Consider the following 14397-nt stretch of genomic DNA (forward strand, 5'->3'; position numbering starts at 1 on the left):
TATTGACAAATGGCACTCCTTCAGTGACACGCAGGAGCTGTGCTCCACAGCAGGGAGAGAGATGAGGTGATCTTGTAAAGATGTACACCCTCTACATCTGTAAGATGTACACCCTCCCAGTGTACATCCTGTAACGATGTACACCCTCCCAGTGCCTAGAGAGCAGCTCTGCTCTGTCTTAAAGGGTTGCTATGGGCCAGAATGCACTTCATAGCATTAAAAAAAACATAACTAAGTAGGGATTTTAAATTGCTCCACTTTTTATTAAATTATAACTTACTACTTATAGAGTTTCCAATACCGAGCATTCTGTCCAATGCAGAGCCTTGCTTGAAATCTCACCGTAGCATCCCGACATGGGGATCACTATTTACATTTTATGAGCAAAGAAGCAGAGAAGATGCGTAACCCAATCCAGGACACATTTTTTTTAATGGAAGAGTTAAGAATTCCAGGCCCAAACAATACAAGAGTACCTATCTTTGTATTTCAGTGACGTGATTAAGCATGGAGGCTGAGGGAATAGAAATAGTGATATTTGGAAAAGGCTGAGGGAATAGAAATAGTGATATTTGGAAAACTAAAACACAGACTTGAGACATAGCAGATATCTACGCTTTGTATATTCCACTCAGCTGCTAAGACACTATCAATTCCACTTCACTCATTAATCATAAGTATTTGAGACTATCACGTCACACCTTGATTGTCAATGAATTGTTTTAAGCATGTGTCTGACAAAATGCTTCTTTGCTCTCAGGAAAAATGTGCATTTTTGGATAAGCTACAGAACATACATGTAAACACCACTACCCATTTTTTGGACTGCTCATCATGTATCACGTACCACAGCAAGGACCTACCTAGACCCATTGATGTCTCATGATTGTGAAATCCAAAGTGTATCCCCATTTAACACACCCAGGAAGGAAACTTTGAAAAATGCCAATAACAGTTAATCAATTAACAAGTGGCCGTGCTGACTGCCTGCCCTCCTGTTCTGTTTCTCTTTAGCTCACTGCACGTACATGGCAGATTGTTTTGGTCACCACATGAGGACAAAAGATGTAGCCAAATCGTCCTCTTAAAGAGTAAGACACTAAACCCGTGTGAAAAAGGAACTACATTAGTGTTTACATCGCACTTCATGTTGTTTTGTAATTCCCCTTCTTCCTGCTTTTGCCTTTTTCAATTTTCCACAAAGAGGCCTTTCATGGGCTTATAGAGAACTGGCGCCCAGGCCATGCAAACAATATGATCCTCCTCCCAGGGCCAAATGCTCCCCCACAAAGGCTACAGACTGCAATCATTGCCGGCCTTGGCAGCCCTTCAAGGCCTGCTTCACCCGGATCACAGTGGTGAGGTCTCCCTTTGGGGAGCAAACTCTAACTTTTAAAGGCTCCATTGTGTTTCTGCAGATCATATGAAACAAAAATTCTTTGAAGCACTCCAGACTAAGGGGCCAGAACCCTGAAAGTTTTTCTCATGAATGAAAGAGGCCCTTGGCCTTCATAAAGGGTATTTATACACACATGCACACACATATATATGTATGGATAATATATATATATATATATATATATATATATATATATATATACACAATAAAATTATCTTGTCATCCCAAAGCGGTAGTGGATTACCTGGCATTGAAGCCGTCACAAGGAGCTTGACCTCACACTGCTCCTTCTTCATCGTCTGCTTCAGGTCTTTGAAGAAGAGGCCTTCCACGTAGCCTACCACTTCCCAGAGGAAAGTCAGAGTGGCTGAGATGGCATCCATTCCCCACTCACAGGGCGTCCGCACGAAGTACATGATCAGTCCCACCTACGAGGCACCGAGCAGCAAGAGTTCACTCAGCCACACAACCCAGCGACCCCATTCCCATTTTTTCCTCTCTTTCTTGGAAAACATAAATCCTCCTTTTGTGTTTCATATTCTCGGTCTGAACACTTTCAGTGGCAGCAACCAGGTGGGATGAGTAACAGGAAAGGGAGCAGGATGGGTGGCAGGTCATGTTCATTTTCACTTATCACTAAAGTGGCCGATGGCAAGTTCTTAAAAGGATAACAGAAGAAGGGGGTTGTTTTTGTTTTTCCTGGTGGTGGGTCCCTGGGAGGTCAAGTACGTCAGCAAATGAACCAAACTCACTGCCATTGAGTCAGTTCCAACTCACGGAGACCCCACAGGACAGAGTAGCACTGCGCTGTGGGGGTCCCGGACTGTAACTATTTATATGGAGTAGAAAGCCTCTTCTTGCCCACACAGAGTGGCTGGTAGTTTCAAAGTGCTGACCTTGCAGTTAGCACCCCAATGTGTAACCCCACCCCACTCTACACCACGAGGGCGCCTTCAGTGACAGCGGCCACCCCACATTAATCTGCATTTGATGCTTCTGCAAACTTTACTGGCAGCTTGAATTATGTCCAGCAGCATTCGGCTTGCCTAAGTGAGTGGGCTTCAATCTTTCTGCTTGTGTGTGCTCCAAAAGTAATTTTGGTGAGCGGTGTGCCGTTTTGTTCATTTAAAAATCTGGACATTTAAAATGTGTCATCAGTGGTTTATAACTTAGGGTCAATAACAGTCTACCCCATGTATCCACCTGCTTGGGGCTTGGGGGGAGATTAGGGTTTGGATAGAAAATGCAAAGGCAGAGAAGAATCTGTGGTCAGCCTCGAACATGCAGACTACGATTACACAGCAAGAAGAGTGTGCTGCCTTTTCTTCATTAGCTTATCAGCTCTCAACTTGGAAGTTTATTGCCTCCTTGTCCGAGGATGTAAGAAGGATGGAGGAGAGCCACTGCTCAGGTAAGCATTCCCCCAATCCAGTCACCCAAGAAATGGGCAAGTATATGGGTAAGTGAGAGTCGTGGTGAGGAGTTCTTCACACTTTGTTAGGGACTCTTGGATAGGAACTCCCTCCGAAGCCTGGTGCATGAACTGGGAGGAGATACAGATGAGTCAGGGGACAAACTTAAGACTGGGGGAGGCCCTGATATTGGGCTTTGCCAATCCACCTTCAGTTTTGTGTGTGGGAGGGACAGCACTAGAAGTAGTGGGAAATGTAGCAAAGAGTTTCCAGATGGAATGACCAGGGCCAGGGTCCCCTTGAGCAGGACTCTCTAGCTATGGAACCTTCTAAACGGAGGTCTCAGAGGACTCATGACTGAAATTTAGAGGGCTCTACAGCCCCAGGGAGAGCGGAAGTGAGGTCGAGGCCCCCATTCAGCAATGCAGGGAACATCCAGGCCTCAAGTTGGAGCAGCCATGAGCTTTGGCTTCCACCAGGAGGGCCTCTCCCGATCAGAGAAGCAGCATGGGCTCATACACAGAGGATTTGGTGGAAACACAAGGATTAGAATTCTTTTTTCCTCTCCTCCACAGCTCCTGTTCCTCTCGGGGAGGAAATCAGTGTGAAGGGAGGAGAGTTTTCTAGAGACTGAACCCGAGGTAATGCTTACTTGAGGGGGTCTTCCAAATTTGGTGGAAAAATTCCATGGTCTCTTATGTCCATTGCTCCATGACCTTTTTTAAAGCCCCCTCATATTTTTGGCACCAGCCTGAACTTAAAATTGAATTGGACAACTATTTATAGTTTCTCTCTTGCCAACCGGTAGGTGGGGACTTGAGGGAGCTAACAATCTCTCTGAGACAAGAGACAGGAATTATGAGTTCTTCTTGCCCGTTGAGTTGCCGTGTGAGGTTATGTGCAGCGCCCTGCTAAGGAAGCACATCTCCCCACCTTTTAGAAGACCAATTATTGTAAGGGAGGAAGAAGGGGGTGTCCTCCCAGCACAGACCTTGGAGCAGCAGAAGGAGACTGCAAAGATACTGGGAGGTCCTGGAGGGCTCAGGCTGGAACTGCCAGAGAGCTTAAGGCATAGTTACCACAGAAAAGAACACTCACAAATTCTTGTTACCCCAAAACAGCACTTGTCTCTCTCTTTCTCTCTGTGTTCTAAGTGAGATAGGAAGAGTGGGAAAAAGACTCGAAAATACATCCTTTTTCTCAACAGAAAACTAAGATTCAGAACAACCTAAGGAAGTTGTATAAGGGAGGTCAGTAAAGGAAGATGGAGACAGAACTGACGTTTCCTTAGATGAGGCTTTCTACTCCCATAAAGAGTTACAGTCTTGGAAACCCACGGGGCAGCTCTACCCCGTCCCATAGGGTCACCATCAGTCAGAACAGACTCAATGGCAGTGACTTTTTTTTTCTCCCACCGTGTGCCAAAGATTGAACCAGGTTGGTGCTTCACGTACAAAAAAGAGTGAATTCAGCTGGTCATGATGATTACATAATTTATGTCAGCTTATTGGAAAACAACAACAGCAACAACAACAAAAAACCCCACAACACATAAAACACCTACCGCCGGGTCCCAGTGCTGCTGCTTTCCACTTGGAAACAAACATTTATATGCTATTGGCTTCTAACACTCACCAAGTAGTTGAATAGAATGTGGGAGGTCTGAGCAGGGAAGTCCCCAATGTTCAGGAGAAGTTTGCGCAGCATGTACATTAACTCATCCTGAAAGAACAGATTGTTCCCCCCTTTTTAATTGTGATTTACATGAAGGTCTACAGAGCAGATCATGAGTTTTACATACAGCAATTTATACACATTTTGTTTCCCTGCATCCACTTCGATCTTCTCAATGTACTTGTCCCACTTCCTCCCAGTGCTTCCTGCATCCACTCCTCCTTCTTTCCCAACCCCTGTCCTTGGGTAAATGCTGCCATTGTGCTCTTACATGGCTGATGAGTCTAACACATGGGTCAGTTCATTTTCAGACCTAGGCATGACTAAAGGCCATAGTTTAGGCAGAGGAGGTGGGAGGTGAGTATCCCACTGGGCTCTAGCCAACCAACAAACTAGGTTTCTTTTATGAGTTTGAGTTCTAAGAAGAAGAGACTCTTTTTCATTTAGATCCTTTTGTTGGGGGCTCTTACAGCTCTTATAACAATCCATACATCAACTGTATAAGTAAATTGGTAATATGTTTTCATCATTATTTTCTAAACATTTACTCTCTATTTGCGCCCTTGGTATCAGCTCATCTTTTTTCCCTTCCTCCCCCTCCCATGCTCAGGACCCCTTGATAAATTAAAATTACTATTTTCATATCTTTCACAAATCACTGTCTCCCTTCACCCACGTTTCTGTTGTTCATCCCTGGGAGGAGGGGGAATTATGCGTGGGTCATTGGATCAGTTCCCCTTTCCTCCTCCCCTTCCCCCACCTTCCCCCTACCCTGCTGGTATTGTTACTCCCATTTCTGTTCTATGGGGTTTATCTAACCTGGATTCTCTATGTTGTGAGCTCTTATCTGTACCTGTGTACATGCTCCGGTCTAGCCTACAGTGAAAGGCAGGAGTGGGGTCATGACAGTGGGGGGGTGGGGGGTGGGGTAAGGAAGCTTCAAGGAACCAGAAGAACATTGTATTTCACCAGTGCTATACTGTGCCCTGGTTGACTCATCCCTTCCTTGTGAACCTTCTTTGAGGGGATGTCCTATTGACTACAGATGGGGTTGGGGCCTCTGCTCCAACTCCCCTCATTCTCAATAATGGTTTTTTTGTTGTTGTTGTTGGTGTGTTTGTTTTGGGTCTTCTGGTGCTTGTTGCTTCTCTGCTTGATGGCTGTTTTTTAACTTCAGACCTTTAACACCCCATATGCTATATAATTTGATAGCAGGGCACCATCAGCTTTCTTCATCATATTTGCCCATGTACCCATTTTGTCTTCCTCAATTGTGCCAGGAGGGTGAGCATCACAGAATGCCAGGTTCTTAGAACAATATGAGAAGAACAAAATTGTTATGTCGCATTCAGCTTTCATGTTGTAGGAAATAAAAAGGGTTTCTTATCAAAGTGGGAGTGGGGACCTTACTATTGTTCACATGTTGACTACAATTATGTTCAACATTCTAAAATGATATATGAAGGTGCTTCAAAAAGCTCATAGAGAATATTCCATTATCTTCCTTTCAACTCCATTTTCCCAAGCATTTTTGAAGTCCCCTTGTATGTGATATTTATTGTGGGGGTAAAGAAATTAGCTTTCTCTGAAGAATATGGTCTTTGTTCTTGGTTCCTGAGAATCTCTTAAGCCTTGACTTTCTCCAATAGTCGAGTCTTTCACGAGAAATCTAGACCATATTCAAGGGTTTAGGACTCATCCTGGGTGGGGGCTCACAATGTCTACCTCAACTCTACCTGGGTTAAATTACTGATGTGACCCAGAATAAAAGCATGAGCACTGAAACTCTGTGCACTGCTTGTGGAAACATGCGAGAGGATAGACCTTTTTGAGGATATGGACACTCTGAATTGTTGATTATATCAGACCTGTCTATTTGTCTTTTTTTCAATTTCTTTAACACTATGATAAAACCCTAATTGGAAGTGTAGTACTTTATGGGAGTTATGTGATCATGCTAGTGAATTATTGAACCCAAGTGAGTTGTGGAGTCCAGCAGGCCATAAGTAAAAGGAACTTGTGGACCCCCCCAAGGTTATGACTTGTATCCCAAAATTTGGGATATAGCAAGCCCCAAATAAGTGGTGTATGGGAACCTTGACTCTTGGTTGGTAGAGGGACAATAAGGTGGTAGAGGGACAATGTCCAATTTGTAAGCAGCAGGTCAGAAGTGAGGGGTCCAGTCTTGCAACTGATGTGTGAAGTCATGCACAGACTTGATTATGTAGAAAACTTTGCCCTATGACTTGTGATATTTGACCTACTGGTAGTTCTTTTTAAGAATGGAGATAGGATAGACTGCATCGATTTGATTGCCACAGTTTTATGCCTGAGAAGTGAGATTGGACTGGATGCTCAGACTTGTTAGATAGCACTTCATCCATCTCTAACCCCTCTCTCTCTCTGTCGCTATTATTGCTGTTGGGTGCCATCCAGTCAGTTCTGAACCATAGCAACCCTTTGCACAACAGAATGAAACCCTGCCTGGTCCTGCTCCATCCTCATAATAGTTCCTATGCCTGAGCCCATTGTTGCAGCCACTGTGCCCCTCCACCTCATTGAGGGCCTTCCTCGTTTTCATTGTCCCTCCACTTTGCTAAGCCTCATGTCCTTCTCCATGGACTAGTCTCTCCTAACAACATGCCCAAAGTATTTAAGACAAAGTCTCTCTGTCCTTGCCTCTAAGAGCACTTTGGCCTTATTTCTTTGAACACAGATAGATTTGTCCTTTGAGCAGTCCATGGTATTTTTGATATTCTTTGCCAACACCACAATTCAAATGTATTGATGCTTCTTCAGTTTTCATTACTCAATATCCAACTTCCACATGCTTCTGAAGCAATTGAAAAGACCATGGTTGGAGCAGACCCACTTTAGTCCTCAAGGTAACATCTTGTTTTCCATACTTGAAAGAGAGCTTATGCAGCAGATTTCCCTGGTAGAACTCATCTTTTGATATCTTGACTGCTGCTCCCATGAATATTGATTGCGAATCCAAGCAAGACAAAATCCTCAACAACTTCACCCTTTTCTCCATTTATCATGATCTTACCCATTGGTCCGGTTGTGAGGGTTTGGGTCTTCTGTACATTGAATTGTAATCTATATTGCAGGCTGCAATCCTTGATCTTCATCAGCAGGTGCTTCAAGTCCTCCTCACTTTCAGCAGCAAGGTTGTGTCATCTACATATCTGAGGATGCTAATACGTCCTTCTCCAATTCTGATATGATTCAGTTTCTCTGAAGGCTTACTTACATGCACATTGAATATGTATGGTAAGAGGATACAACCCTGACTCACACCCTTTCTGATTAGAAACTACGCAGTATTCCCTTGTTCTGTTTGCACAACTGCCTCTTGATCCATAGACAAGTTCCACACGAGCACAATGAAACATTCTGGAATTTCCATTAGAATCAAGTTTAACCAAAGTGTTTTATGGTCCACACAGTCGAATGCCTTTTTTCTAGGAGGTGACAGATTATAAAATCAAGGAGTAATTGCTGTTTCCCCCCCCAATAACAATTTAGACAATACGTATAGGCCGCAGGGAAATCCTATAAAAGCTGTATACATGGCCCACTGTATTTGACATGACTATCTAGGTCTGAAAAAAGCCCTGGCGACACAATGGGTTAAGCACCAGGCTACTAACGGAAAGGTCGGTGGTTTGAAACCACCAGCTTCTCTGTGGGAGAGAGATGAGGCACTGTTTCTGCAAAGACTTGCAGCCTCAGATACGCTATGGAGCAGTACTGTGCTCTGCCCGTCAAGGTTACTAGGAATTCCCATCTACTTGATGCCAGTGGACAGTGTCGAGGACTTACAGCATCAAGATAAGCTGGTTTATTGAACTTCAGTATTATTATTATTTTTTTTGTTTCAGGTCAAAGGCATAAAGCTAGCTCAAGGGAGAATAAACTGAGATGTTTACAATTAACCCTACCCTTCAAACATTAAATTTAATCTTCCAGTGAATGTCATCATAAAATAGAAATGAACAGAAATGTTATAACCACCTGCGTGTCTTGCCATTGCTCAGAAAACGACTGTTCGTTGGCATGATCTCTTTCTGTACTAGTCCAGTTAAATATTTATTGATTAATGGAGAGTGTCAACATATTCCAATGCATTTTACTTCGGCTGGTCAGATTTCCCAGCAATCAGAATCCAATAAATGCACCCAAGACCAAGAGAACATTATACTGAATTCAATCTATGTTTCAAAGACTGATAATCTGACAGTCTCTCATAATCACCATTAGCCATACACCAGCACATACAGGAGTGTCAGTTAATGAACAATTCCATTATGACACATCACAGCCTAGTGTTGCTCATCCTTATCAGTGGTTAGAAAGACCTTATTGTCTATGTATCAGGGGGCATTGATGTTGCCTAGATGGTACTACAAAGTATTCTGTCACTTTCAACATGCTCACACATTTAGTTAGCAATACCGCTACCTTACAAAGGAAGAGGCACTTACTTGTCTATTGCTTATGGTCAGTTTCTCCAAAAAATGTCGAAGAACTGTTGATGGATCTTCAATTAGACAATTCCATAAGACTTGTTGGGCCACAGCACTTACTGAGAGAGAGAGAGAGAGAGAGAGAGAGAGAGAGAGAGAGAGAGAGAGAGAGAGAGAGAGAGAGAGAGAAAAGGAATTCGTCTTCAATAGAGACAAGTCTAGTAAATAAAATACAACTTATGAAACTTTAATTACTCTTTCTCTTTTGCCTTAAAAAAGGCTTATTCTTTTGAAATGTGGATATCTGTTCTCTCCTATGTGGCCACTTTACATTTTGGCCTGTCATGAAAAGGTAACAAAAGTATACCATGGTCTCTGGGCACATCAGTGTCCATTGTGTTTGTAAAGAACAAATCTGTGAATATATGCAATGGTTTTTGTTTTTGAAGTCACCTGAGTATTAGCAGTGGTGAATATTTATTAAACCGAAGTGACAATTCCTTGTTTATTATATGGCAAAATTCCAGTTGTCTTTCTAGAGAACAAATCTGTGACTATATGCTGTCTTGAAGGTTCTCTCTTGAGACTCACCCTAATATTAGCAGTGGTGAACATTTATTGAAATAACATTTTCTTGTGTGTTTTATGGAAAAATGCCTAAATATTATTATATGGACAAACTCCTATAGCAATTCTTGGGCTTTAAAAACTATGCTTTGGTTTTGAATGCACATGAGTTAGAGATGATGTTTTACTGTTCGCATGAACATTTTAAATAGTATCTTCCCCGTCAAGGCAAAGCAGTTGAGTTAGTAATAATTAGACTCACAAATCTAATGAGGAAGTCTTAGAGATGAACGAACTCATGACCCACACAGCATGATTTCCTCAGGGAAGATGGTCCAGCAAGAACCTAACCTTGTCTCTTAGAGCTGGGAAATGGATCAGCTTCACTGAAAGGTCGTAACGTGGTAAAGATGGGACCTAGTGGCGTCAGGCTAACAACTAAGATTTCTAAGGTGGCCCACCCATTGTTCTGATCACATGGCCAAATAAACGCTGCTCTATTCTCTGGTCATAAACAATGTTCCTGGATTTACCTACCTAATTTAAATACATTCTCCTGCTTATACACGGGGCGGGAGAATGGAATGGAGAAAATGATAGTGTTATTAGGGTGTGCTACACATCTATAACTATAACATGTGCATAAATCAATCCAATTTGCAGTCAGTAAATAATTGTATCAAAGAGCTTCAGTGTCTTTCATTCCATGAACTGTTTAGCTATTTTTAAGTCATTGTGGTTTTATTAGACCAAACTATACCTGCTACTCCATCTTCCCGCACTTCACCATCTTCCATTAGATGAACAATGGGAAGCACTGCTGCACAGATGCATGCTGGGAACACTGCTTGTGGGGGCTGAGGCACGTGGTGGTTGGGTGTGTGTTCTGTGGTGTGCTCCTCATCTGAAAAGGGACACAAAATAAGGGAGGTCATCTGTGTACTACAGTGGCATAGTGGTTAGGCGCGGGGCTGAGATGCGCCAGGTCATCAGGTAGAAACCACCGGCAACTCCTCAGGAGAAAGATGGGCTTTTCGTCCCATAAAGAGTCACAGTCTTGGAAATTCACAAGATCAATTCTTATAGGGTCACTAGGAATCAGCATCAACTTTGATGGCCGTGAGTAGTTCTGATGCAGTTACATTTCTCAGTTCAAGGCTTACCTATTTAACAGTATCATCCTAGAAAGGATAAGAAAAATTTTAAATGGTAAGGCTCTTCAAAATGCCCCAACAAACCAACTCAACTTCCAAGTTCTGTCATTATTTGTTTGTTTGGCTAGGTGGGAAAACAACGAAATATCCCTTCCAACTACAAAGATGGCTAAACGCGTAATTTGAAAAAGGGGAGCAAATGCTGAGAAGGATGGAGAGCAATGGGAGTCCCCACACTTGGCCGATAAGAAGGTCAAGTTTTGCTGCTTCTTTGTGAAACAGTTTTCTTTTTCTACAACAAAACATGTGCGAGAATTTTAATAAGCACACCACACTGTAGTAGATAATTATTCTATTGTGATCTAGAAGGTTCTTACTGGCTGGACATAGAACACCAGATATTTCTTTTTCACGTGTCTTAGTTTGGAAACTCCATGAAATCATTTGCCATGGGTGATGCTGTTGGGATTTGAAATACCAGTGGCCTGACTTCTAATATCGAAGCAACAGGAAAGTCAACGTATGACAAATTGGTAGGGGGAAGAGTGGTATTCATGATTACAGAAATATATTTGCAACTGAAGAACATCACACCTTCCTCTTTCTACCCCGAGGGTTAGACTTCATTAAAGCAGCGGTATAAGCTTCGGTCTTCTTCTGATAATTAAAAGATCCCATCCTGATGAGCCTCAGCCTGACGCGGGGATCACTTGAGGGGGGTGGCACCTTCAGAGATTCTGGTTTTGTTGAGGATACAGTCCGGCAGTTTATTGAGCTCACCACTTGACTATATTTGGGCAGTCAGGGTTGAAAAGTACCAACAGCTTACAATAATCCCTAGGGCCAGCTTAAAAAGGACTATTGCTAGGTTAGATGAACAATATTTGTATTTTAGAGTCCCGCACATCTATTTTTAGTACCTCAAGCCATCAAACTAATTATTTCATGAAGACTGCATAATGAAGGAGCTTAGCATGTCACCGAGGAAGTCACGGGGCACAGAGCACATCTGCTGGAGTACACACCTTCCGCACTAACGGCTGAGCGCACGGACCAGACTGAGCCCCGGCGAAAGGAGTAATTCCTGTGGGATGTGCTGGAGGTGCAGGAAGGACTCACTGACAGCCGACGGGATGCCAGATTCGTGACTTCTTCTACTGGCAAAGAAAATGGGGAACGTGAACTTTGGCTTTATAACAAAATCATCGTCCTCACAGTGTGCATGCACTTCTTTCACAAGCATGCCCGGCTCTCAGGTCTTAGGCCTAAGTGCTGTGAGTGTACTTGGGAAAGGGAAAAACCTAACCAGGCAGAGAATTCCAAACCAGCAGGGCAGCCAATGAGGACAGTTAGAATGGTTCATCAACCATTTTCTGATAGCCATCGACACATTGCCTGCACTTGTGAAGGTTAGCAGTTCTTAATGGATTAGCACCATCTTTTAGCGATGAAAGATTGATAGCATTTCTTTAATTCCCTGGAGTCAGCTGTTCCCCACATCACACTCACTACTTGGTGGAGTGTTATATCGGGTCACTCTAGGTGGATAGTGTCCTCAACTGGAACTGAGGAGCATCCCACTTTGGCCCCTAGAACCTGACTTCATCACATGAGTAGCAGGAGCTTTGTTCCTGTTACTGATGGTTAGCCAAACAACTTTCCTAAAAGTTGGATAACCTCTTTGGACAATGTCAGGAAGTGAGAGACTGTGCTGGAGGAGACACGTCACCTCATGTCACATAAAATAGTCGCGACTTATTTCAAAGCCAGTCTCTTCCCTGGGACTCAGCCCCACCCCTCTCCCCCCAGAGGTCCCCTGTGTAGAGGGCACCTTCTTCTTCCGGTTCCGCGTTGGGCGTGCAGGTGGGTTCGTAGCAAGCCTCCTGGGTGATGGGGATGGCGGTGATGAGGCTGGCTTCTCGACCAAGACGTTTCTTCTCTTCCTCCTGTTGCAAGTTCTTTAAGATATGTTCAGCCCTTTGATGGGAGCGGGAGACTGCCCGAGCTGAAAAGGATTTCTGTGAACGCAGGAAAGCAAGTTTACTGAAGAGCAACATTTCTGTGAGGTCACAGGTAGACCAAAGTGTGAAAAGGAGCTACACAAAGACCTGTCCGTAGGAAGCCTTCGGGCCACCACGACAGTGCTCCATGAAGCTTTGGGGGAGTGTTTTTTCCATCAGGTTTCTAGGTGTGTTCAACTAAGTTATTCTTTTTTCACTGTATTAAAATAGTTCTTCAAGGATGTCTGTAATTTCTAAAGAGAACCCTAATTGACCTTTAGGAATGTGAGTAATACCAATGATTCACTCTTTAAACATTCAGGCCCAATTAAAATCACTACTCTACTTCTACCCAGGGACCCCTGGGGACACAGTGGGCGGTGCATTGTGCTGCTAACAGTCAAGTCAGCGATTCAAACCCACCAGTAGCTCATCCGGAGAAAGACGAAGCTGTCTACTCCCAGAAATATTTAGAGGCTTAGAGACGCAAAGGGGCATAGATCTGCTCTGTGTACTTTACATACTCTGTCCTATAGCGTTGTTATGAGCCACAATCAACTCAAGGGCAGTGAGTTTGGGTTTGGTTTATTTCTTCCAAATCTTTTGAACTGATTTGAAAGGAAATAGATCTTTTCCATAGAGTTAGAATGGTTAGACATTCAGGACCAGGGAAAGAAGCAGCTATAACTGTATTTCTCAAATGAAACAGTGGCTCGTGTGGTCTGGACAACTTTCAGCCACAGTGGCACATCGTAGAAGCAGTCACTTAATAGGAAACCATGAAGTTGATGGTATTGTTAAAATCGAGTGTAAATTTTGGTTCTGTGCATTACCTGCCAAGAATTATCAAGATACAAGCCCGTCTTTCATAGGTGAAAGGCAAGGCAGCTTCCTAATAAAGAAGAGATGACTCTGCAAAATGGCTGCATCACAAGCCCCTCATCATGCTGCCTAGGCCGTGGCAAGCTCCAAGAGCACTGGGAATAGTCATGGGTCACAGAAACCATTGAGTCGGGGCTCCCAGGATGGTACATCTTTATGGGAGCAGGCAGAATGGTCACGTAACAGGGAAGAAATCACTGGTGTTTGTGTCTACCAATTTGGAGAAAGAAAATATCAAAGCCCAGCAGTAAGGTTTCATCTCTCTGTTGTCGTCTAGTCACCCAGGGTTCCCGAGACAGGCAGGGGTGGTCATCTCGCATCTAAAGATCTGCCTTTAGCGAAGCCCATTTGCGCTGCCTCGTGTCACGGAGCCTGAAGACACGGGAAGGGAAATTCCTGGTACTCACGGACTGGTCTTCATTAATCGGGTCCTGGACGCTCCCGCTGCACTGAGGGACCCAGGGCGGGTCAAACATGGGGACAGATGGCATTCCGAGCACCGGCGAGGGCAGAGTGAAGTTTATACTGGGTGGTGGGATCTGTTAGTTGAGATAGGGAAAGATAGTGAATAAGATACAAGCAGAAGAAAATGTGCCTGAAGGTCCTTAGGATGCAGTCTGCTCAGTATTAAGGATCTGATTCTTCAGGGAGTGAACCAGCATCGTAGAAAATGACTCTTCTCAGAGGATTCAACATCAACCTCCATGGACTTCAGTTTTCTAATCTTAAAATTAAGGATTTCAACCAAATGACCTCTGTGGGATTTAATCACCGTGTCTTCCAAAGTCACTGATATGTGTATATCTAGCAAGACATCTGGAAAGTTAAACCCGGATC

General features: G+C 43.6%; 1 protein-coding gene across 3 annotated transcripts in view; it reads right to left on the bottom strand.

The window, feature by feature from the left end:
• Window positions 1-14397, bottom strand: part of UNC80 (unc-80 subunit of NALCN channel complex) — a 249347-nt gene that overhangs the window by 71175 nt on the left and 163775 nt on the right. For all 3 annotated transcript variants that reach the window (XM_075529392.1, XM_075529390.1, XM_075529391.1), the window contains 7 exons: window positions 13968-14099; window positions 12510-12696; window positions 11704-11835; window positions 10285-10428; window positions 8976-9076; window positions 4447-4533; window positions 1644-1827 (listed from right to left, as the gene is read on the bottom strand). In XM_075529392.1, coding sequence (XP_075385507.1) covers window positions 1644-1827; window positions 4447-4533; window positions 8976-9076; window positions 10285-10428; window positions 11704-11835; window positions 12510-12696; window positions 13968-14099 — 967 coding nt within the window. The remainder of the gene's footprint in view (window positions 1-1643; window positions 1828-4446; window positions 4534-8975; window positions 9077-10284; window positions 10429-11703; window positions 11836-12509; window positions 12697-13967; window positions 14100-14397) is intronic.

Source organism: Tenrec ecaudatus, chromosome 13 (genome assembly GCF_050624435.1).
Source record: "Tenrec ecaudatus isolate mTenEca1 chromosome 13, mTenEca1.hap1, whole genome shotgun sequence".
In the NCBI taxonomy this organism is placed as follows: Eukaryota; Metazoa; Chordata; class Mammalia; order Afrosoricida; family Tenrecidae; genus Tenrec; species Tenrec ecaudatus.